Consider the following 24,149-nt stretch of genomic DNA (forward strand, 5'->3'; position numbering starts at 1 on the left):
ATGTCATACTCTTTAAACTGTTGACTTTTCACTGGAAAGCTATATTTGCTTAAGTGAGGGTGAGGTATATTAACACTTAACCACATTTAAACAGTAATTTGCATGTTTCGTAGGCTGCTTTTTGGAGAGTTTATCAGCTTGTTCTGTGTCTTTTACTCCAGAATGTCACCAGACCTGTGCTCGGTGTGTGGGCCCAGAGCCTACACAGTGCTCACAGTGTGAAAAAGGCCTGGCACTGGACCCCAACACCGTGATGTGTGGCGTGACAGGAGACTCCAACTGCCCACCCAGAACCTTTCTCCATGACAACCAGTTCACATGCCAGGCGTGCCATCGCCACTGCCAGTCCTGTGAGGGACCAGGTCCTGCAGACTGCCAGACGTGCACCCTGCCCCGATACCTCCACAGTAAGGGCCCACTGACCTTGCAGAGTTACATTGTCTCTCATTTTAAGGTGTTCCTTAAAGCAGTGGTTGAGTAAAGAAACTTGTAGAAAAAAGTTGTAGAAAAAATGTCTATGCTATGGTTAGCAGCAGTTTTAAGTTACCAGTTTACTTCTCTGTTGTATATATTGTATGCTCTGACACCCTCATTCAATTCCTCTTCTTAAATCAAGGGTAATAATAGGTAGTTTGTTCCTCCTTTGTTACTTTGTTACTGCCTCGACTCTTCTGAAAAGGCTAGATGTTAGAACAATGCTGTGAATTCAAGCACGAGTATTAGTGAGGTCAGGTACTGATGTTTGAGGATATGGAGCTGCATCACTCCAGAGAGTGCTGTTTCACTCCTCCATAGCCTACCATCTGGTGGCTTTATACCCCTGTAATTGATGCTTGGAGCTGTATAAAGTTATCTTGGGCTTCTGTGTGATTGCGCCACAGTATCCCTTTCTACTGGTAATGCTTTTCTGTGGAGATTAAACAAGGCTTGTATGCACAGCTGAACACCCGTGTCAGCTATGACGCACTGTTCCTCAACGTAGCTGAATTTAGAATAAGAATGGACACGTAGTGTACCTTATGGTGTTTGTTTTTTATTATTTATTTTATAAAATTTGAATAAGGCAGCAAGACTATTCATGTGCTAAATGATTCCAAGTTATAATTAAGGAGGCTCTGCACGTCATTGGCTGAACGAACCAATAGTGGAATGCTGATGTGTTTATGGTAGCTATTGCATGATGGCAATAGCCAGAAGTAAACAGTCATTCTATGGTGTAGCAGTTGTTTGGAAGATTAAATTATGATATAATCTTTAAGTTAATCACATTTAAAGTAGTTCCTGTTGAGTGTATCTTTTGCAAATACAATTTAATTTTGTCTGTTAAATTTCAAGGGTGTGTCAGTGTTTATACCTGTGTTTTGTGTGTGTGTGTGTGTGTGTGTGTGTGTGTGTGTGTGTGCATGTGTTTGTGTGCTGCAGATAGCTCATGTGTGACGAATTGCCCGGATGGCACCTATAGCGCTGATGAGGAAGCTGATGGGCTTGAGTTGGGTTTCTGTATGCCTTGTGATCATGTGTGTGCCACATGCTCTGGAGCTTCTCATAAAGACTGTCTGAGCTGCTCTCCGGGCTACCTGTACCTACTCTCTCATCTCTGCGTTACCCACTGTCCCACAGGGTAAATCTTACACCATACACACAGCCATTGAGTTCATACAGCACTGAGCCAACAGTCGTAGCTCACTTCTGACAACACATTTAAGATATCATCACTGTCAGAAAACAAAACCTTGTATCTCCAAAATAGTTTATAGAAATATATTTATATATAGTTATAAAAATAATTTACAGAAAAGGGAAAAAAACATTCATAATGTATAATGGAAGTTGTCATAAAATGATTTTTTCAAGTACTTTTAGACCATTTCTCTTGATCCATTCATCAAGACATTTTCACACAATTTAAATTTTCTAATACTACTAATAATAATAACAATAAGGGAGTGTGGGTAGACACTTGGATCTAAGGGTATGAAGAGGAGCTGAAGGTTGAAGTAGCTCCCCAAGTTATGTTGAGGCAAGACTATGAAGGGTTTTTAAAGTAGAGAGCACTATTTTATATTCAATAGATGAGGCTACACGTAAGCTTTGACTAAGAATGTGGCTAAATGGGGCAGGTTTTTAGATGTAAGCAAGCACTCTGGCTGCAAATTTTTGAATTAAATTTGTTATCAGTTGTTTATCTAGTAAGAAAGGTTTTTGGTCCATGTTTTCATATTCTCCTGTGTTGATTTGGTGTAATTATCTTTTTACTGATGTTCAGGCTAAATACACACTAAACCCATTTCACATAAATATGTACTATTTTACTTAAAAAGGTCAATAAACCAGGTTGCCTTAAAATCTAGAATAAACTTTAGAGAATGTGTAGACAGAATGTCACGCACCAATTATTGGAAAGTTAACTTACTTATAAAAGTACAAAAAAAAGCTTCAGTATAAAGTTTTTTTGGCAGTGGACAAACAAATTATGTTTAATCAGTGTAGTGTATTTGTTTGATCTTAAAAGAAGCACAGAACAAGGACCAGTTGACAAAGGTTATAACCCTTAAGTAAGTATAAACTTTCTGGGTGTGAAGACTTCCTGTCAAGATATCTTGCATAATTCCAGGAAACATACACGAGTTTAGAAGTCATGTCATGATCCTGGTTTGTTCAGTTCCGTGCTTACAAAAGACATTCTTACCAAAGTTAATGCCAAACCGTAGTCCATGTATAAACTCTGCTGAGCAAAATTCTGCCCTGAATGAAGTTGGACTCCTTTATGTTTCAGAACATTTCACATCATCATATGTTGAAGTTAAATTGATTTCTCAGAATCTGAGTTGCAATAGAAGAAATTACTGATAATAACTTTAGATAAGGCATGGTAAATACTGGACTGTCAGTGAGCAGCTGGCAGGCTTGGTTGCCCTGTAATATCAGCATGATAAAACATTTGATGCAACATTTGTCATTGTGAGTTTTTCATGTGTGTTCTAGCAGACAAATTCAGATTTTTTAAAAATATATAACATCAAAGAAGATTCAGTAACAATTTGCTGTAGGGTGCTCTTTACAAGACTACATGGCACCTACGTAACCTTGTCATGACAAATGACATAACGCTACATAAATGCTTATAAATGCTTATTTAAATAGGTGTTATCTGTCATAAAAACTACTTTGGCAAATTTCCATAAAAACTGGCAAATGTAACCATTATAGTGAATGACACCTATTGGAATAAGCATTAATAAACATTCATGAATGGTTATGTCCGTTGTCATGACAAGCTTATTTAGGTGTCATAAAGCCTTATGACCAGCAAAGTGTTACCGAAGATTCTTGTAGCATAATGGAACCCTTTTGGTGCTGTATAGAACCATTTTAAAAAGTTCTTTGATGAACCCTATCCAGCATGTCTTTTTGTCAAGGAGAAGATTCGTTTAATCGCTGAAACCATCATTTATGCATTTAAATAGGTCTTTGAGCATTCATGGTTTAATTTCCTTTGCTAAACAACCATTGAAGAACCACTTTTAAGGTTCCATGATAACACTACCAACACTAAACAGTGTTACATTATTTGAGTATTACAACCACATTAATTAGTGTTACAGGTGTTTTGCTAATCAACTAAATATTATTTGATACTTATTACCATGACTATGTGGGCCCACCACCCGCAAGGTCCAGCATGGGGGAGCAGTGCAGTGCTGCACAGGCAGTGGGAGATTGCAGGGGGCCCTTGGTGACCTAGGTTCTTGCTGCAGAAACTGGCTCTTGGCACATGGAATGTAACCTCACTGGGGGGAAGGAGCCCAAGCTTGGGCAGGAGGTTGAGAGGTACCAACTAGATATAGTTGGACTCACCTCCACCCACAGTGTCGGCTCTAGAACCAAACTCCTTGATAGGGTTGGCCACTCTCCTACTCAGGGGTTGCACAGGGTGAGAGGCGCCGGGCAGGAGTGGGGAGTCCCCAGCTGGTGGCCGTGCAGTTGGAGTTTGTCCCGGTGGACGAGAGGGTCGCCTCAATGCAAATTAAAATCGCAGAGAGGAAAACTCTGACTGTTGTGTGTGCTTATGCACCAAACAACAGGTCAGAGTATTTGGCCTTCTTGGAGCGAGTGGGCGGGGTTCTGGAAAGGGTCCCACCTACAGACTCCATAGTCTTACTGGGGGGACTTCAGTGCTCTTGTTGGTACTGACTGGGAGACCTGGAGAGGCGTGATTGAGAAGAACGGCTTGCCCGATCTAAACCCGAATGGTGAATTGTTATTGGACTTTTGTGCCAGGCATGGATTGTCCATAATGAACACCAAGTTCCAACACAAGGATGTTCATAAGTGTACATGGTACCAGAACTCCTCGGGTCAGAGGTCAATGATCGACTTTGTTGTCATTTCATCTGACTTGGGACCATATGTTCTGGATACTCAGGTAAAGAGAGGTGCTGAGCTGTCAACTGATTACCATCTGATGGTGAGTTGGATCTGATGGCAAGGAAAACTGATGGTCAGACTTGGTAGGCCCAAGTGAATAGTGAGGGTGTGCTGGGAACGACTGATGGAGGGTCCTGTTCGGAATGATTTCAACTCCCACCTCCAGGAGAGCTTTTCTCATGTCCCGGAGGAGGTACGGAACATGGAGTCTGAATGGACCTTGTTCAAAACCCCCATTGTGGAAGCTGCCAGGCATAGCTGTGGCTAAAAGCTTGTGGGTGAACAAAGAACCCCCTGGTGTATACCAGTGGTGAGGGAGGCCGTCAAGCTGAAGAAAGAGGCCTTTAGGAATTGGATGGCCTGAAGGACTCCCGACTCCCGAGGTACCGACAGGCAAAATAGGTGGCATCTGGAACGGTGTCAGATGCAAAATCCAGGGCATGGGAGGAGTTTGCCAAAGCCATGGAAAAAGACTTTCGGTCAGCTTCAAGGAGGTTCTGGACAACTGTCCAGCGACTCAGGGTGGCTGTGCCCAAGCTGTATTCGGCAAAGGGTGGAGAAACTCTGACTTCAAATGAGGATATTGTCGGTCAGTAGAAGGAGCACTTTGAAGAACTCTTTAATCCAGGAGACATGCCTCCCTCACAGGAGTCAGGGCCAGAGGCCTCTGGCGGGTCAAGCTCCATTTCCCAGGTGGAGGTCACTAGGTAGTTGGCAAGCTCTTCAGTGGCAAGGCACCAGGGGTGGATGAGATTTGTCTGGAGATGTGTAAGGCTCTGGATATTGTGGGGCTGTCGTGGCTGACGCGCCTCTGCAATATTGCATGGACCTCAGGAACAGTACCCTTGGACTGGCAGACCGGGGTGGTGGTCCCCATTTTTAAAAAAGGGAACCGGAGGGTGTGTGCCAACTATCGGGGTATCACACTGCTCAGCCTCCCTGGGAAAGTCTATGCCAAGGTGCTGGAAAGGAGACTCCGACTGATAGTTGAACCTCAGATTGAGGAGGAACAATGTGGATTCGGTCTACATCCTGACTCTCACCTATGGTCATGAGCTGTGGGTAATGACTGAACGAATGAGATTACAATACAGTCGGCGGAAATGAGTGAATACAATCGGCGGAAATGAGCTTTCTTTGCCGGGTGGCATGCTACACTCTATTTGATGCAGTGAGGAGCTCAGCCATCCGGGAAGAGCTCGGAATAGAGCCGCTATTCCTCCCTCCACATTGAGAGGAGCCAGTTGAGGTGGTTTGGGCATCTGATTCGGATGCCCCCTGGACGCGTCCCGGTGGGGGTGTACCAGGCACGGCCTACCAGGATAAGACCCCGTAGTCGTCCTTGGACCCGCTGGAGTGATTACATCTCCAAGTTGGCCTGGGAGCGGCTTTGGGTCCCTGGGAATGAGCTGGAGGAAGTTCTGGGGGACAGGGTCATCTGGGATTCTCTGCTTTCCTAACTGCTACCATAACCCTGTCTGGATTAAGTGGTTAACGACGATGATGATGATGATGATGATGATGACTTATTACCATACTTATTTTATATTGTGGTGTTATTGTAGTCAAAATAAAAATTAATACAATTTAGTCAGCAAGAATCACCACTGATAGTCACAGCTTTTAAATGCTCATTAAACACTATACAAGGTATTTTTAGTCTTTATTTGTACATAATATGCTGCCATAGCTTTTTATTTATTTATTTTTTAAACCATATGTCCGTTCCGTCAGCTTTTATTGGCCTGTTTAATAAGCAGCTTGGTTTAGACCAAATGCTTGTTTGCTTGATGTTTTTTGGATACCCATATGAATGCATGAATAATATTCATGTAGATAGACTATATAGACAAAAGTATTGGGACACACCTTCTTATTATTGAGTACAAGTGTTTCAGCCACAGACAGTGCTAACAAGTTGATAAAATTAAGCACTTTGCATAAAGCAAGGCCCATAAAGGCATGACTACGTGAGTTTAGTGTGACAGAACTTGACTGGCCCATCCTGACCTCAACCCAATCAAACACCTTTGGGATGAACTAGGACAGAGAGTGTGAGCCAGGCCCTCTCATCCAAAATCAGTGTCTGACCTCACAAATGCAATGGGCAAATTATGTATGTATGGCCAAAAATTCCCTCAGACTCACATCAAAATGTTTTAGAAAGCTTCCCAAAAGAGTGGAAGCAGTTATAGCTGCAAAGGGGGGACCAGCTCCATATTAATGCCTATGGACTGATGTCATAAAAGCTCCTGTAGGTGCTCCAGTACTTTTGTCCATATAGTGTATCTCCAATATTATATCCATTTTCTAAGCCGCTTCTCCATCAAGGTCACGGGGGGGGGGTACTGGAACCTATCACAGCAGTCTTCAAGCAGAAGGCAGGATACACCCTGGACAGGTCACCAGTCCATCGCAGGGCAGACAGACAGACACTCACACCTAGGGGCAATTTAGCATGTCCAATTGGCCTGACTGCATGACTTTGGAAGGAAACCGGAGAACCCGGAGGAAACCCACGCCTGGTCGCCCGCCCGGGGAATCGAACCCAGGCCCTCCTTGCTGTGAGGCAACAGCGCTACCCACCACGCCACTGTGCCGCTTGTTGTTGCTGTCATTTTACACAAGTAAAATAATAATAATAATGATAATAATAATAATAATAGTAATAATAATATGGTTATTATTATTATTATTATTATCATCATCATTTTACTTGTGTTAAGAAACATGCTTAAAGCCAACAAAATTATCTGCCAGTGTAACAATTTGTCAGAAACCAGATGCTCATGGATTAAAAGGCCAATAGGTGCTTTAATAGGGCTAGGCAGATGCATGGTCAAAAAGCAGGGGTTAAATCCAAAGGACAAACCTTAAACAAAGCAGTGATCATATCACCGAGCAGACAAAGTTAAAAAGGGACAAGGCAAAAATGAAGTCAAAAAACAGGCAAAGGTCTAAAGACACTGATCAGCAATCATGGGCAACAGTCCAAAGGGCTAAGGCAAAAGGCAAAGTCAAATAACAAAACAGTGGTCAAAAGCGTACAGCAAACAACACTCGGGAAAAAACGCTCAGTATGTTCATGGAGAAGCAATACCATGATAAGAGCTAAACTAAAGCCCGGGCTTAAAAACTATCCTGACTAAGTTATATGACTATAAACACAAGTGCAAACAGTTAGTATTCAGGTGAGCGCGACCTCTGATAGGAGCATGTGATCTCCTCAGAGGTCATGTGATTCCCCACAGTATTGTGGGTAATGAAGTTTGTTGAGTTTTCGGAGTCTGAGGTTGCGTCGTCATGTGAACTTCTTGAGGGTTCTGGGAAATTAAGTTCAAGTTGTCTTGTGACACAGGTCGATGCATGACAGCCAGTGTAGTGAGAAAATTAAACTTGATAAAATTACTTAAAGCAAGTGAAAATGTCTACAAATACATGAAGTAATCTTAAAATAAAAAAAATAAAAACTAGACTCAAGGTAGTTTCAATTGCCAATACATAATTTTTGCAGTAAAAGCACAACTTGCCTTATTGATTGTTAGCTCATTTACCTTTAAATGCATAACAACTTCTTAAAGAAATACAACATGATAAACACATCCTTTCTTGTTTTTTTGGGGTATGGATACGGGCTACTTCACTTGTTGGTATCCCTGCCTTAGATGAAAAAGCACACAAACTTATTGATGAGTTTGGAAGAGGCCACATAGGTGAATGGCCTTCTTTTGCTTCCTTAGGAAAAAAATGTCACCAACCATGTGTAGAACTTTGTTCTTGTGACAGTAGACTATGTTAATGACCTTGTCTTTGGTTGGAAGATACATACTGTCAGAGCTGAAAATGTCTCTGCCAGTGGATCTCAGTTTTGTGTCACTGCCTCTACTTACTGCAGCAAGTGTTATCTAAAGCAGAAACATCTCTTTTTACATATGAGATGCTTTCATTTTAGGTATTACAGTACAGACGAGCATTGTGAGAAATGTGACCAGTCATGTGAGCTGTGCTCAGGTCCGGGTCCAGAAGCCTGCAGGGTGTGTGTTCCTCCTCTTCTGGAGCTGCAGGACACCAAACTGTGTGTTGAGCACTGCCCCCAACGCTTCTATCAGAGTGGACACAGCTGCAGGCAGTGCCACACCAGCTGCCAGACCTGCACAGGTAAAGTTGACCCACACAAAAGGCCCTCAGATATGGTTATATCATGCACCCATAATTAAATGTTTGCAATATTATCACTCATTTAGTTTTATACCATCATTGTCTGTGTAAAGGATCTGGGTGCCTGCCTTGATCTGGCTGAAGCAGGATGTGTGTTCATTGATGGATTATGAATTATAGATCTCTGCGTTGTGGCCTTATGTTTCAAGGGTTCTATTTGCTGTATGTGCAAGTGCTTCAAGAGGCTGCTGAGTCAGCAGCAAATCCAAGCAGACAATAAACACCTTATATACACTATACAGTGCAAGGCCAATATGTATTGTATCTTTAAACCAGAGTCAACATTGCGCATATGGGACTGGGATTTTGAGACACAGCTTACGTCTGTTCCTAAACTAAAAAGGCATTGATTCATCTCTTAAATGTTTAATAATGCACTGTAAAAATGAAAATTCAGCTCAACTTCAACTTATAAGGTAGCTTGTATTATACAGTTTTTCATGAGTTAATTTGAGGACACTAGAGTTTGCTCAACTCTGACTTGGTTAGTTAGTTCTACTAGCTCATTTTTGTATCTCAGTTAGGTATACTATAGAAGTTCTTTTAACTCAGTTTCCCCTCTAGCACGGAAACAGTGTCGCCAAGCGTTTTGATTTATTCTATAAATGTCACTAAAGAATTCAACACACGTTTGTTGGCTTATGTTGCAAAAAACATGAAAAACAATTGTTGACACCGAAAGTTAATTGAACAGCAAGTAGTGAGAAAAATTATCACTGAACATCGAAGTGTAATTTGTTAAAGGCAGATCCTAATCAGTCTCCAGAAAACTGGTCCGAACACTGCTTGTCGTAAATTTAGCAGGCTTGTCCAGGCAACAGCCTATCCTAGTTGGATTAGAATTACAGTATATATACACAATATACTGTCATTTATATCCAACTAGAAGCTTAGTAATAAGTGTTATAATTTTAAACATGGTCAAATCTTGACACAATCTATCACAAGAATGATGATAAATAGGCTTCTACAGCATACTGCAGGTATCTTCTGTGCTGGACATAACATAGAATCTTTAGCTTATCTTTACATCAGGGAATATAACCTTTTGTCCTTTTGTTAAAGTAGCTTTTTTATTTTAGGAAGTGCTTTTTTGCTAACACCACACTTGTGGGCTGCACTGCTGAACAAGATGAGGAGTAGGAGTGTTTTACTGCAGGACACAGAGGGAGTGAAGGAAATGCTGGGCAGTGCAGTAGTTATAGTATCACTTTATGTATGTGTATAAAGTGTGTGCTAGCAAGTAAGACATCTAGTCTGTGTGACAGAGTGTAATCTGCTCATGTCCAGCATTCACGTGACTTTAATGTAAAGAATTTTCCTCACTCTTATAGAGGTTGAAAGATTTATTTAACGTTTGACATTGTTTGTTTCACAAAATTGATTGTTTTAATGTAGTTGCTTTTCTACTTTCACAGAAGAAGATTTTTGGCTCCATACTTCCACTTTTAAGAAAGTGAAAGCATGTATGTCTCAGAACATGGCAGATACAGACAACGAAGGAAAATGTGAACATGTTATCAATAAGTCCTCTGTTCTTCCTTATAGGGCCCATATCCTACATTTCATTGTATTTGTTACTCTGAGGGTCACTTTGAACATTTATGTGGTTTTATGTCAAAAACATTCATAACTGATTTTTAATCTGACCTCTCTGTATCACTTAGACTTAAACAGGGCGTTTTTGTTACTGTCCCTGGATGGATATATGTAAATGTATCTGATTGGCTGCCCTTTATTGTGTATAAAGGAAGTGTGAGTGACTGGGGCTAAACTACTAGGCTGAGTAGGTGGATATTTGTGGATATGTAGGTTTTCTTAGCATCACAAAAACAGTGAATTCAAAAAGGGCTGTTATTACAGCTTTGTTTCCATATATGGACTTTATCAACTAGACAGCGGATGGTATGTTTTCAAACTTTAACCATACTTACATACCACACCAAACATCATTTATTTAAAAACGAGGATAATTTGGTTCCTTCCCCAATATTTTCGATTACACTGGGTACAAGATTCAGGTTATCTGATCTCCCTCTGTACACTGTTAACATAATTACTAATTGCGAGTGGTTATGTTTTCAGATAACACGCCTCAGGGCTGTGTGACTTGTGACTGGGGCAGCGTCCTGCAGGATGGAGTGTGTTATCCGTACTGTGAAGAAAGCCGTTACTTCTCTCAGAGTGTAAGTACTGTATCTGTGAGTGTGTATGTCCACAAAATGTGTCATTTTGGCACAGGTCCAGCTGCTGCAGGTAGATGGTGTTTAAAGGGGAAAATCAAGAGACTTGCAGTGTCTTGACAGTTATCCAATGAAGTTTCATCATGGTAAAATTAAACATAGAAGTGTTAATTACTGATTCCTGCATTAAAGTGTCTCTCAATAAGCACTACAACCATTTATTTGTTTGAAAATCAAGTGTGTAGCTTTATACTCCATGTGTAACATACCATGTGGAGAGAAAGAATAATAAAAGATATTTCAAGTAGTTATAAAAGCACTTGTTATATTTAAGTCAGTAGGTAAACAGTAGTCATACCTAAATGTATGCATCTGCTTGACTGTTGCCGTTTTTTTACTGTTCTAACAGAAGGACGTGTATGCAAAAAATGTTGTTTTTATAGATATTAGATTGCGTCTCTGTTGTTGGACAAGTATGTGTGAGGAGAGTGATAATATTTGCTGTTTTGGATGGAGAAATGGGGGTTCTTTAGCCTGTACTACACTGCTCAAAAAAATAAAGGGAACACTTAAACAACACAATATAACTCAATATAAATATCAATATAAATATATAACAATATAAATCAAACTTCTGTGAAATCAAACTGTCCACTTAGGAAGCAACACTGACTGACAATCAATTTCACATGCTGTTGTGCAAATGGAATAGACAACAGGTGGAAATTATTGGCAATTAGCAAGACACACTCAATAAAGGAGTGGTTCTGCAGGTGGGGACCACAGACCACTTCTCAGTACCTTTCTGCTTTCTGGCTGATGTTTTGGTCACTTGTGAATGTTGGGGGTGCTTTCACACTTTCACACTCGTGGTAGCATGAGACGGACTCTACAACCCACACAAGTAGCTCAGGTAGTGCAGCTCATCCAGGATGGCACATCAATGCGAGCTGTGGCAAGAAGGTTTGCTGTGTCGGTCAGCGTAGTGTCCAGAGGCTGGAGGCGCTACCAGGAGACAGGCCAGTACACCAGGAGATGTGGAGGAGGCCGTAAGAGGGCAACAACCCAGCAGCAGGACCACTACCTCTGCCTTTGTGCAAGGAGGAACAGGAGGAGCACTGCCAGAGCCCTGCACAATGACCTCCAGCAGGCCACAAATGTGCATGTGTCTGCACAAACGGTTAGAAACCGACTCCATGAGGATGGTTTGAGGGCCCAACGTCCAAAGATGGGGGTTGTGCTCACAGCCCAGCACTGTGCAGGACGCTTGGCATTTGCCAGAGAACACCAGGATTGGCAAATTCGCCACTGGCGCCCTGTGCTCTTCACAGATGAAAGCAGGTTCACACTGAGCACATGTGACAGACGTGACAGAGTCTGGAGACGCCGTGGAGAGCGATCTGCTGCCTGCAACATCCTTCAGCATGACCGGTTTGGCAGTGGGTCTGTAATGGTGTGGTGTGGCATTTCTTTGGAGGGCCGCACAGCCCTCCATGTGCCCGCCAGAGGTAGCCTGACTGCCATTAGGTACCGAGATGAGATCCTCGGACCCCTTGCGAGACCATATGCTGGTGCGGTTGGCCCTGGGTTCCTCTTAATGCAGGACAATGCTAGACCTCATGTGGCTGGAGTGTGTCAGCAGTTCCTGCAAGATGAAGGCATTGAAGCTATGGACTGGCCCGCCCGTTCCCCAGGCCTGAATCCGATTGAGCACATCTGGAACATGATGTCTCGCTCCATCCACCAACGAACAAAGAACAAAGTATTCACTGAGAATATTTCATTCATTCAGATCTAGGATGTGTTATTTGAGTGTTCCCTTTATTTTTTTGAGCAGTGTATAATTACCTCAGGAAGGCATTCCACTCATTAGCTATGTGTATTGTGTTTTGTACTGACTAAATCCTAATGCAAGCTGTCAGATAAACCTGAATTTGATTATAGTTGTTTAATAAATATTTGATACATTTTGTCTTGTGTTCTTTTTATGTTTTTACTCTTAGTGAGTCTCTCACTATTACCATCTGTACTTTTTCCCCACACAGAGTACAAAGGCCCAGTTATATTGTTCTATGTTTAGATCACCAACCCATTTTCTAACATTTACATTAACATTACATGCCATCTAAGGAGCTTAGTCCAACATGATATCAACATTGTCATTAGTCTGAACACTTAACAAATTCTTTTGACTGTGTGTGTGTGTACATTCATGTTACATTAACAGGAGATGTGTGAGCCCTGTGATGACTCCTGTAAGCACTGTGCCAGTGCTGGACCGGAGAGCTGTCTGACCTGCCACACAGGTTTTGGTCTTCTTGCTGTGGCTGGCCGATGTTTACCCTGCTGCCAGCCTGAGGAGACGGCCAGAAACTGCTGCTTCTGTGACTCTGCTTCAGGTGTGCTACAAACAGACTTTATCATTCTGCCTCTTTAAAAGCAATGTTTGTTTTTGATGGACGTTCCTATATAATGTATGTGTTTCTGCTCATTTCTAAGTCAACAGAACTTGACCTGAAGCTCTCCAGATTCAACATTAGTCCTCTCTGCAATGATGTGTAAATAACTACCTTAACACAGGCCACGTTTCTACATGCCTTTTGGGTTCAGTCATGTAGGCCTCACCAGCTTTGTCTGCATTACCTCTTACTAGAGGTTTTCCATGGTCTTTTTTATTTAAATTTTATGGCTTCTCATCAGTGTTTCTGAAATGTAATTTCAGAATCAGTTTAATTTCTCAGTTTCATTTTTTATCAGTGATTTTTTTTCCACTGGATCTGCTCAGGAAGTAAGCAGTAGAAACTAGAACAAAGTAGAAAAGAATAGTTGTGGACATATTAGAAGTTTGAAAGTTTGTTTAAAGTTATAGGTCATCCTTAGAATTGTCACAACACTCTTAAAAAGGGTTCTGAAATATTGTTAAGAAATGGCAGTTAAGGGGAACCATGGAAGTTAAAGAAAGATCTGGTGGACCAAGACAGTTGTCAGATAGAACTTGTATGCTGGTCAGAAAGGCAAAGCAAAACCCCCATATGACAGCAAAAGACATGAAGGAATGGTTTAGCTGACATATTGGTGGTGCACCCTTCTATTATGCAGCATTGCTTGCGCAAATATGATCTGTGTGGAATAGTCATCATAAGGAAACCTTACCTGTGACCTCAAAACAAAATCAACTTGTGTGCAAAACAACATCAAAATAAGGAAACAATGCTGTAGACTGAAAGTAATAATGGAACTCTTTGGCTGCAATCAAAAGTATATTTGGATCAAAAAACTTCAACAGCATTGGGTGAAAAGAAGACCGTGCTAACCTCAGGTTGTGCAGCAGCCAGTGACACCAGAAGCATTGCATGGGGGAAGGAAGAATGTATTTTACTAAATACTGTATCAGCCAATCCTGGACACAGTCAAGCAATAAACTGAAGCTGAAAAGAGGCTGGCTTCTACAACAGGACAATGATCCAAAACATACCTCAAAATCCACCCTGAATCCACCCTAAACAGTAGTTTAAAAGCATGCTGCAATATTGCAAAACATATTCATTAAATTGACAACACATGCACTACATTTTACTACAGGTTGGTATTCCAGGTCCAAAAAGTAAACATCCTCTTCAGGATTTTGTTCTCTAGTTTCCGGAAATCAGCAGCAAAGATGTTCAGGGAGTTGGAACAAAATCTTGGGGAGAGTTTTTACTTTTTGAAATTAGATAACCTTCCTCTACATTTTGCAAACACACTGCACACTGAAAAGAATGGACGCATATGAGACTATGCCATATTTACACAGAACTGGTGCTAAGTGATGGCAGCGTATCTAGTGAGAAGTTATATTGGCTAATTACAAATTACCATGATTTTATCATAGGTGTATGATTTGGAATGACAAATTACATTTACTGTGCCCCACGGTTTTTTTCATAGGATAACTCATACAACTTAATGAGAAACCATAGTATACAACTATTATCACGATAATCACATTTAGCGTTTTCACCACAGTAACTACATTTAGACTGTATGTTTATTTGTCAGTTCTGCAGAGTGGTATAATTGTGTAAACATAATCAAAATCTGTAAACATCCACACCAAACTTGTCCAAGCATGTATTTATAGAACTCACTTTGTGCACAGGAGTGCAGTCATGCTGGACCAGGGAAAAACACTGCCACATAGTTGGAAGCATGTGATTGTCTAAAATCACTTTGCATGTTGTAACATTATCATTACCCTTCCTGGAACTAAGGAGCCAGATTGACAGCCCTAGACCATTATTCCCCCTCCACCAAACTTTACTGTTGGGACTATGCATTCTGATAAGTGTTGTTCTGTGTATGGCATCTGTCAGATTCAGATTTGTCCAGCAGCCTGCCAGATAGTGAAGTGTGTTCAGAGAACATGTTTCCACTGCTGCTGAGTCCAAAGGTGGCGTGCTTTACACAACTTCAGCATTGCGCATTTTGATCTTAGGCTTGGGTGCAGCTGCTCAGCCATAGAAACTCATTTCATGAAGCTCCCAATGTGCAGCTCTTTTGCTGATGTTGCTTCTAGAAGCAGTTTGGAGGTCTGAAGTCAGTGGTGCAACAAAGGATAGGCAATGTGTGCTTTAGCACTTGGCAGCCCTACTCTGTGTTTGCATGGTCTACTTTTTCGTGACTAAGCTGTTGTTGCTTCTAGGCTCTTCTATTTCACCATGAAAGCACTTACAGTTGACAGACATATCTAGCAGGACAGAAATTTCTCAAACTGCTTTATTACAAAGGTGGCATCCTGTGGTATTGCCACAATTAAAGTCATTGTATTCTTCAGCACAACCCATTCTTATGCTAATGTTTGTCTGTGGAGATTACAAGGCTATATGCGTAATTTTATCCATCTGTTGAAAAACCTGAACTCAATAACTATGAGTGGTGTCCACATACTTTTGGCCATATAGTGTATGAATAAATATGTATTCAGTTATCATATTCAGGTATACAGTGGGTGAGATTTATAATTTATGTTGTAAATATATATTTTGAGTCTGATGGCAGCTGGGATATAGATTTTGACAGATTCACACTTGCGAGTAACACATGCAGGCTGTTTAGTAAGCTGCCAAATGCAGGTAAAAAGTCAGGTTAGCTTATGGGTGTATGGCAGATTACCTTTCTTTCCTTTGTCTCTTGCGAGGTTATGTTTTCTTATTTTTGTGGAATTGTTTTAAGACACACTGGATCATTTTGTGCTTCCTGTGGTGGAAATGTTGACAGGATTATGGTAAGTTTTCTCCTGAATATCAGACATGCTTTTTGTAGTTACTGCATTGATATGGTGCATGTTTACACGTTTCAAATAATGATACAGTAGTGTTTAGTTTTAGTTAATGATTAATTACTTTTAACTATTGTACAGTGTTTGTATGCTTTTGTTTCTAGACATGGAAAAAACTCCTACAGGTCAAATGTTAACTTTGCTTTTCAGAAATAATTCAATCTAATGTGACCATATCAAACTGTAAATTTTGTTATTTATATTGTATTATATATATTTGTCTGGACCTCAAGGTACAGAGTTAAACAATAACACATTTGTTGATACAGGTTGTTCCTCAAAATATAAATGTATTTTTAGATCTCTATGTAACGCGGAGCGAGGAGGCGGACGCATGTGCTGAGATAAGCAAGATTTATTAGGGGCAAATCCAGGGTTGTGGTCGAAACAGTCCAGGGTCAATGAGCCAATACAGACAGATCGTGGGTCAGACATGACAAACAAACTATAAACAGACTCAAGCAAACAAACATAGACCAATACAAAGACCGGCGAACACAAGGGGCAAACACAGGGCTTAAATACACAGGGAAAATGAGGGTCAGGTGAGAACAATCAGGGCGGAGTTACAAAACCAAAGTGAAGTGTTGCCACTTAAATCTAGAGCAGTATAGACATCTTCTCTGGAGTGACAAATCACGCTTCTCCATCTGCTAATCCGATGGACGAGTCTGGGTTTGGCAGGTGACAGAACAGTACTTATCTGACTGCATTGTGCAGTGAAAGGAACTCTTAATGCTTCAGCAGATCAAGAGATTCTGGACAATTTCATGCTCCCAACTTTTTGGGAACAGTTTGGGGACGGCCCCTTCCTGTTCCAATATGACTGCGCACCAGTGCACAAAGCAAGGTCCATAAAGACGTGGATGAGTGAGTTTAGTGTGAAAGAAGTTGACTGGCTTGCACAGAGTCCTGACCTCAACCTGATAGAACAACAGAAAGGATGAATTAGAGCGCAGACTGCGAGCCAGGCCTTCTCGTTCAACATCAGTGTCTGACCTCACCAATGCGCTTCTGGAAGAATGGTCAAAAATTCTCATAAATACACCCCTAAACCTTGTGGAAAGCCTTCACAGAAGAGTTGAAGTTGTTACAGCTGCAAAGGGTGGACCGACATCATATTAAACTATGGATTAAGAATGCTATGTCACTCAAGTTCATATGTGTGTGAAGGCAGATGACCGAATACTTTTGGCAGTATAGCATATTAAATGTTCATACATTTTCTTCTGTAGCTGTGGCTGTGCCAAAATTTCAGAGTTTGAATCATATATGCAACTAAGAAATCAAATCCATTTTTTAATGGTGGGTGTCACACAGATCTTTGGTCCTCCCTGGTAGTTAATGAGCCATATCTGATCCAAAGACTGTGTTCTTTCACTGCCACTTCTTCAAAGACTAGAATGAAGTAATCACATAACCCTGGCACAGTTTATTACTAGGAACCTGTTCATATTAACAGTCGTACATGAAACACCTTGGACACACAGCAGATAATATGTCCAGTAGCCGAGTACAGTTGTCTCATGTTGCTACTTGCTTCCAGGAATGCTCAGCCTGGTCTGGGTTTAGCACGAGAAAAACTGTAAGAGTAATGGATACTGTTTCAGAGCATGGCAGCATTGCAGTGTTGCCAGTCCCTCCTTAATTCTAGAAAACTTGTCAATCCACATTACAACCTATATTTTGTACACTTCAAAAACATTTAGCAGGTATGAAGAACTGAGTCAAAAGCATTAAATATATTATATTAAATACATATTAAACAAACTGCTGAAAATGCAGTGTAATTAATTTTTGTGCAAAGAAGTTTAAATGTAGCTAAGCCAAATCCTTAAAGTAGTTATATTTCAGAATGTACTATTATGCTATTCAGTGTTATTTGTGTTGTGTAATGTGTTTGGTCATTTTTGAGATAACACAGAAGTAATGTAGTACTCATATAACTAAATGGCCATGGCATTGTTAAAGTTATCATTATACCGCTCATGCAAGTCAAACATGTGCCAACTGAGTTACAGGAAAGTACACTAGTCCATTTGGCACAAGCTTAGGCATGAGAGACTAGAGGAATAACTATACAAATTTCAAGATAAGATACATATTGTGGTCTTTGCACCACAATATAATACTTTGATACAACAGTAAAAGTTTAGTGTGTTGGCCAAAACATGAACACAGCGACTGGAAAAAACAGATAACACAAAAAAAGGATTTTTAAATATAAACTAAATGGTAGTGATTTCATTTTTCCTTAGTTTCATGTTTTGTTCTCTTAATAGAACTGTGGAAATCACTTAAGTTTTTGTCTATGTCTGATATCAAGAATATTTGCTATTGCATAAAATTTAATTGTATTTGATTCACTATGCATACAATCTCTCCACACATCTAAAAAAAGAATAGAAATATGCAGATTGTTACACTTCTTTGAGGAACAGAGCAAAAAAATCAAGTTAAGCATTGGTGAACAAACCAGTAGATTTCAGTTAAATGTACTTAAGATACTAAACACTGCATTACAAGAAAAACTCAAGTTTCTGTGTTAGATTAACATAAATGCAAGTTTGCGAAAGTTGTAAATTTGAATTAGTTTAACTTTTTGAGTTGGTCATACCTAAAATTCCAGTTTTATTAAACATTTCATTAGGTAATTAAGAAACCATTTCTGATTAAGTGGTATTGACCACTTTGCCAAAGACATAAGGGTTAACCCTTAGTGTCAACATGGGCACTGACCCACACTCACCAACGAACTGAACTTCTGGATTACAGTAAAGGGACTTACCCTGTCATCAGCTTTGGTAACGAATAAATTGGGAAGAATAAAAATTAAAATACAATCAGACTCACTTGTAGAGATCACCATCTCTTGGGCTCTAACAGTACTTCTTGTTGCATAAAAAGCAATGAGCATTAGCACATAAAAAATAATCTATGACATGATATTGATAAAATAATAATGCATGTTTCCTGGCCTAAAGATTAAGATGTTGTAGCTGATGCTTTGATTTTAATTGGTATTAAATTGATTTTAAATGTTTACTCGGATAAGTATTATTATCAGATTATGGTACAATGCAGTTAGATAATGAAAAGTAAAACACAGTGTGCTGATTCCTATTAATATGCTGGATAGCCTAACATAGAGACTGATACAGTGCATTGTCAGGAATATAACTTACTCATCTCCACTGCTCTCAGGATCTGTCCCAATCTGTAAAGCACAACCAGCAGATTACAGAACCAAAACAGAACATTTGTGTAAGACACACTGGCCTAAAACATTTATATATTATTATACAGTATTTATAAAACTTTTATAAAAATTTTAATCTCAATCTTAAACGTAACAATGCATCTAAGTAAAAAGCTACCATACATGGCCTTGTGTTTCAATAAATATATCCCCAGAGTACTTACAACACTAATCACTTACCTAACACTATAGCATTTAAAATGTATTTTACACAACAAAAGTGCAAGAGGTCTGTCTTAAAGTCTTAATTAATATCACTGAAATGATCAAGGGTGCATATATACAATGTAAAGCGTTGATATGCCTTTCCAATAGCACCTGTCAAACGCTCTACTGTAAAAGGCATTTCACAAACACTACCAGTCAGTAATGTCTTCCAGGTTTGACAGACCCTAGAGGGCTAGATTAGATTTAGATTACAGTCTAAATTGCCTGGGTTTTTATGGAGGTTATTGCAAAATCAGTTTTTTTTTTAAATGCTTAATCTCTTTGCATGTATAAAAATGCACAAATTCTCTAAATAAAACAGCATAAAACATTTCAGCATTGTTGTTATAATTTTGAGTGCTTTTAACTTAAATTATAGGACTTTTTATGTACCTCCTGTACATTCATAATGTCAGTAAGAGTGAACCATTTACTCAGGCTGTGTTGTGAGTGGGTTTGCAGCATTTCTGAAGGTGCATTTGTTTTCTGTATTTGCATTGTGTGTATGAATTTGGATCACATTTGTTAAATGTAGTCTGTATTGTCATTTTTATAAGTGTTTTCTGAATTTGTGTAGTGTTCTTGAATCTGCAATGTGTTGTTACTATGTAGCGTTTTTGTGTTGTCATTTTGATGTAATTTGTGGTGGGTTTTCTAGGTCACCATAAAAGAACCCTTAAAGAACAATTTTCTTAGCTGACTAAGTGAGTATAACTCTCCCAGCTTACTGGATATTTGGGTGTTTTGCCAACTAATTGTACATTTGTTGGGTCATTAGCAACCAGGTACTTGTAGCCAGCACAAAGTGTTTTCTGCACTGCCAGAATAGTGTAAACCTCAAACCATTTTAGCGACACTTTTTATATTTATATATCCATCCATCCATCCATTTTCTAAGCCGCTTCTCCGTCAGGGTCGCGGGGGGATGCTGTCGCCTATCCCAGCAGTCTTCGGGCGGATGGCAGGATACAGCCTGGACAGGTCGCTAGTCCATCGCAGGGCGTTATATTTATATATTTAGTTTGTTTCTTAAGACAAACTGTGACTGTGCCTCACAGTGTTAGTGGCGCTAATGTCAACTGGACCCCTAAACATCTGTATTGGTCTGCTTATATTGATACATACACACTTCTATACCTATGACTCATGGGCAACTACAAGAACTTTATAATGTACTCCAGTAGACCTATGTTTGAACTCCAGCTTGACTTGAGATACAGCAACAGTGAGTTCATCTTTTTCTTTACAAACTGAGGAAATTTTTCTTTCAGGGAGCATTATTTATTTGGACCGAAGCCCATAATGTCCTAGTCACACCTCTGGGTTAAGGCATTACATTGTGTAGTTGTACAGACATGTCCTCTGACTGTCCGTGTCCTCTTTCTACAGCACTGTGTTTGGAGGCTCCTGTGCGAGCAGGCATTCAGGTTGAAGATGATGAGATGAATCTGAAGTCTCAGGCATTTCAGCACTCCTCTGCGGCTCTGCCTGCATCTCTCATCCTGGCTGTAATTTTGGCACTGGTCGTGTTTGCTCTGGTGAGGGCTCGTGCCAGGAAGAGGCTGTGCTGGAGGCGGAGCTATGAGAGACTGAGAGGGGCTGCCAGGCCGGACCCCCGGCCCATGCCCCACGGCGTCCCTGAGCCAGAGGACAGCGGGGACGAGGCAGACGTGGTGTACACCTGCCGGGATGGATCCGTCTACCGCCGCTGCAGCTTCATCCATGAGCCTGACACAGAGGAAGAGGAGGGTGAGGAAGAGGAGGAGGCCAATGAGAACACACATCTCAACAAAGCCTAGTGGGAGCTCACACACTGAAATACTGCTGGCTCTCATTACAAGACTGCACTTGAGACAAAACAGCCTGGATTGAAAAATGGACACTTTTTAAAAATCCCCATCAATCCAAACTGTAATCTTTATTGCTTTTTTGTATTCTTAATTCACATTTGTAGACAAGTGCTTTTTATAAGCAGAATATAGATACTTTTATTGTAGCATATCTAGTGCATGTACGGCAGTTGTAGTTGGTTTTAACACAGTGTAGATTGGAATATAAATATTATATTTTGTAAATAAAGAACTGTATTCAATTAATTATATTAAGCAATGCTGTTCTTTATGCATATTTTGAGAATCTATTGATGTAAAGACAGTGAATTCCAGCTAACAAATTGCATAGCACTCTTTGGAGGTTTGTGTTTATTTTTCTTGTGTGAAATGTATGTAATTATCATTGATTAGTTTCCTTTAAAAACTGTTTCTTAAAAGAAATAGGTTTGTAAAATATCAGTTAAAGGGCCAGTTTCCCTCATATTTGTTTTATTCAGTTTTTTGTATTCAGTCCACTTATTTGTGTGTTTCTATGTACCAAAAACAGTTAGAATTATTTTTTAGTTAATCATATTCCAACATTCCTTTGTCCCTATACCTATTTATGTATTTGCCATATTACCCATTCTACCAAACTTGTTGAAACTTACTAAAACGTTTGAAAACCTTTTTTAAAAATGCTCATCCACGTTTTCATGTCCCTACTGAAACAGAGTTTTACTCTATAGGTGGAGATTTGTTTTAGCCATACACCTGCATTTTAGAGTAGTCTGCATCCTTGGCACTCATGGCCACATAGTCAGCAGTTAGATCTCTTTTTTTTTAAGTGAATATGTCCCAAATTCTGGAAATTAGTGCGTAACATTAAGAACTGTCACTACTATACAAAATTTTTGCAGCTATGTTTTAATGAAAAATATGATTTTATATGTGCGCAACTGCTGTGGCACTGGCTAGTGTTTTGGAGATACAAAAATAGCTTAAATTGTTACTACCAAAACATTTGTAGTGTTACAGTATTTTGTTAGTGACAAAATGGAATGTTCAGTCATATGTTTTAATAAAATCAAAGCACTTTAAGCAAAAGGATTCTGGTCTAAAGTCCAAGTTGCAAGTCCAAAATGTGTTTTCACCCCTGGCTGCCTTGAACCAGTTCGGTAAAATGATCCATATGTGTAAATGTCCTCTGTTCTGAGTGGCCACCTTGTATTGTGCAGTCCAGACTGACCCTTAAACATGAATGTGCACACTAAATTGCTGTGGGTTGAATAGGCAGACATAATTATCTCATGACATCACAAACACATTAATTCAAAACAACTGTTATTACAGAATAGTTTATGTATATAGACTGTATGTACTGGGAAGTGAATGGTATATTTGATACAATGTTTACATGCTACATCAAACTTTTATATCATCACTGTCCAAAGAAAATCATGTATCTCAGTTTTTGTCGATTTTTAGATTTGTACATCATTTCAACACATCATCTGTTCTTTATGCTGTGTAAAAATTTCATGATGAATGCACCAATAGAAGTTCTCTAAAATCACCTGGAATAAAATCTCTGTACATTGACTTACATTGAAAGGTAAGAGTGTTTTGCCCTCTCTTGTAAAATGACTGTTTTGGAGATACTTGTTTTTCTTTGGACATCGACAATATTTAAAAAGTGTTGAATTTGTTGTCCTTTAATATTTTGTAATATAGTAGAAACAAAATACAGCTGCATGACTACCTACTGTAACTGGTTTCATATTGTGATTAACATTTTGATCCGTTTAATGTGCATGCCTAACATTTTTTATTTAAAACATGACTTTTTATGTTTTCATTGGAATGATTCATTGAGAATTCCACAGCACCAGTCCTACACAATGTGCAGGTACCTCTTAAAAACTAACCAGGATGTGTAGTAGATATTATTTGTATCAGTCTACAGACATTTTTGGACTAGTTCAGAAAACTAGTCTACAGGTCAAGCAGATAATAGCATATAAACAGTCCTTTCAAATCATCTCAAAATATCAATTGATGGTTTTTGAAAGGTGGGGTTTTAAACGGGTATTCCTGAGAAACGATTTTGATAAAAAAAGCCTGCTTCTAGAGTCTTTTTGAGTTCCGTACAATTCAGCAGCAGGACTTAATGCTTTGTTTTATGACTTCAGGTTATGGTAGTTTTTGTGACGTAAAAGCTCTGACAGCTTTTATTTAAACACCACTGTGATAGGAACAGGTATGATGTATTACGAAACTAACAGTGCAATGTTGATTTAAGGTGCGGAGATGAGGGCAAGGACCGGTCTCACCCTATGTTCAGTTAGCAAAGAAACTCATTATCATCAAAGCCAATTTTATTTTTACTCGGAACAAATGCAGCCATTTTATATATAATCCAAAAGCATCCATTACCTACACACGTCTTCTGCTCAAATATGGAGTGCTGATAATGGTAAAAATGGTGGTAAATCTGGATAGATACATTTTCTTTGCCGTCTGTTTTGCCTCACAACCTACATGCACCTCTCCTTAATGAATATGTTTTTAAAAATAGATTTTAGGCCAAAACCTTCCCAAAAGTCATGCAATGTCTTAGGCATCTGAGAAGGAGCTATAAGAAGCGTTGAACTATTCAGACATCTGGTTCCTATCACCACCAGTGTGAACAATTCTGAGTAAGTTTCCTTAGAATTAAGCATTTC

General features: G+C 39.7%; 1 protein-coding gene across 1 annotated transcript in view; it reads left to right on the forward strand.

Annotated features, from left to right (window-relative positions):
- The window catches only part of LOC108433634 (proprotein convertase subtilisin/kexin type 5), a 49,572-nt gene extending 26,378 nt beyond the window's left edge, over nucleotides 1-23,194 (forward strand). Inside the window, exons 11-16 of the mRNA XM_017708340.2 lie at nucleotides 162-407; nucleotides 1,423-1,621; nucleotides 8,381-8,586; nucleotides 10,732-10,832; nucleotides 13,057-13,228; nucleotides 21,002-23,194. Of these exons, the coding sequence (XP_017563829.1) occupies nucleotides 162-407; nucleotides 1,423-1,621; nucleotides 8,381-8,586; nucleotides 10,732-10,832; nucleotides 13,057-13,228; nucleotides 21,002-21,411 (1,334 nt within the window). The 3' untranslated portion in view covers nucleotides 21,412-23,194. The remainder of the gene's footprint in view (nucleotides 1-161; nucleotides 408-1,422; nucleotides 1,622-8,380; nucleotides 8,587-10,731; nucleotides 10,833-13,056; nucleotides 13,229-21,001) is intronic.
- The last annotated feature ends 955 nt before the right edge of the window (nucleotides 23,195-24,149 follow it).

Source organism: Pygocentrus nattereri, chromosome 11 (assembly GCF_015220715.1).
Source record: "Pygocentrus nattereri isolate fPygNat1 chromosome 11, fPygNat1.pri, whole genome shotgun sequence".
NCBI lineage: Eukaryota > Metazoa > Chordata > Actinopteri > Characiformes > Serrasalmidae > Pygocentrus > Pygocentrus nattereri.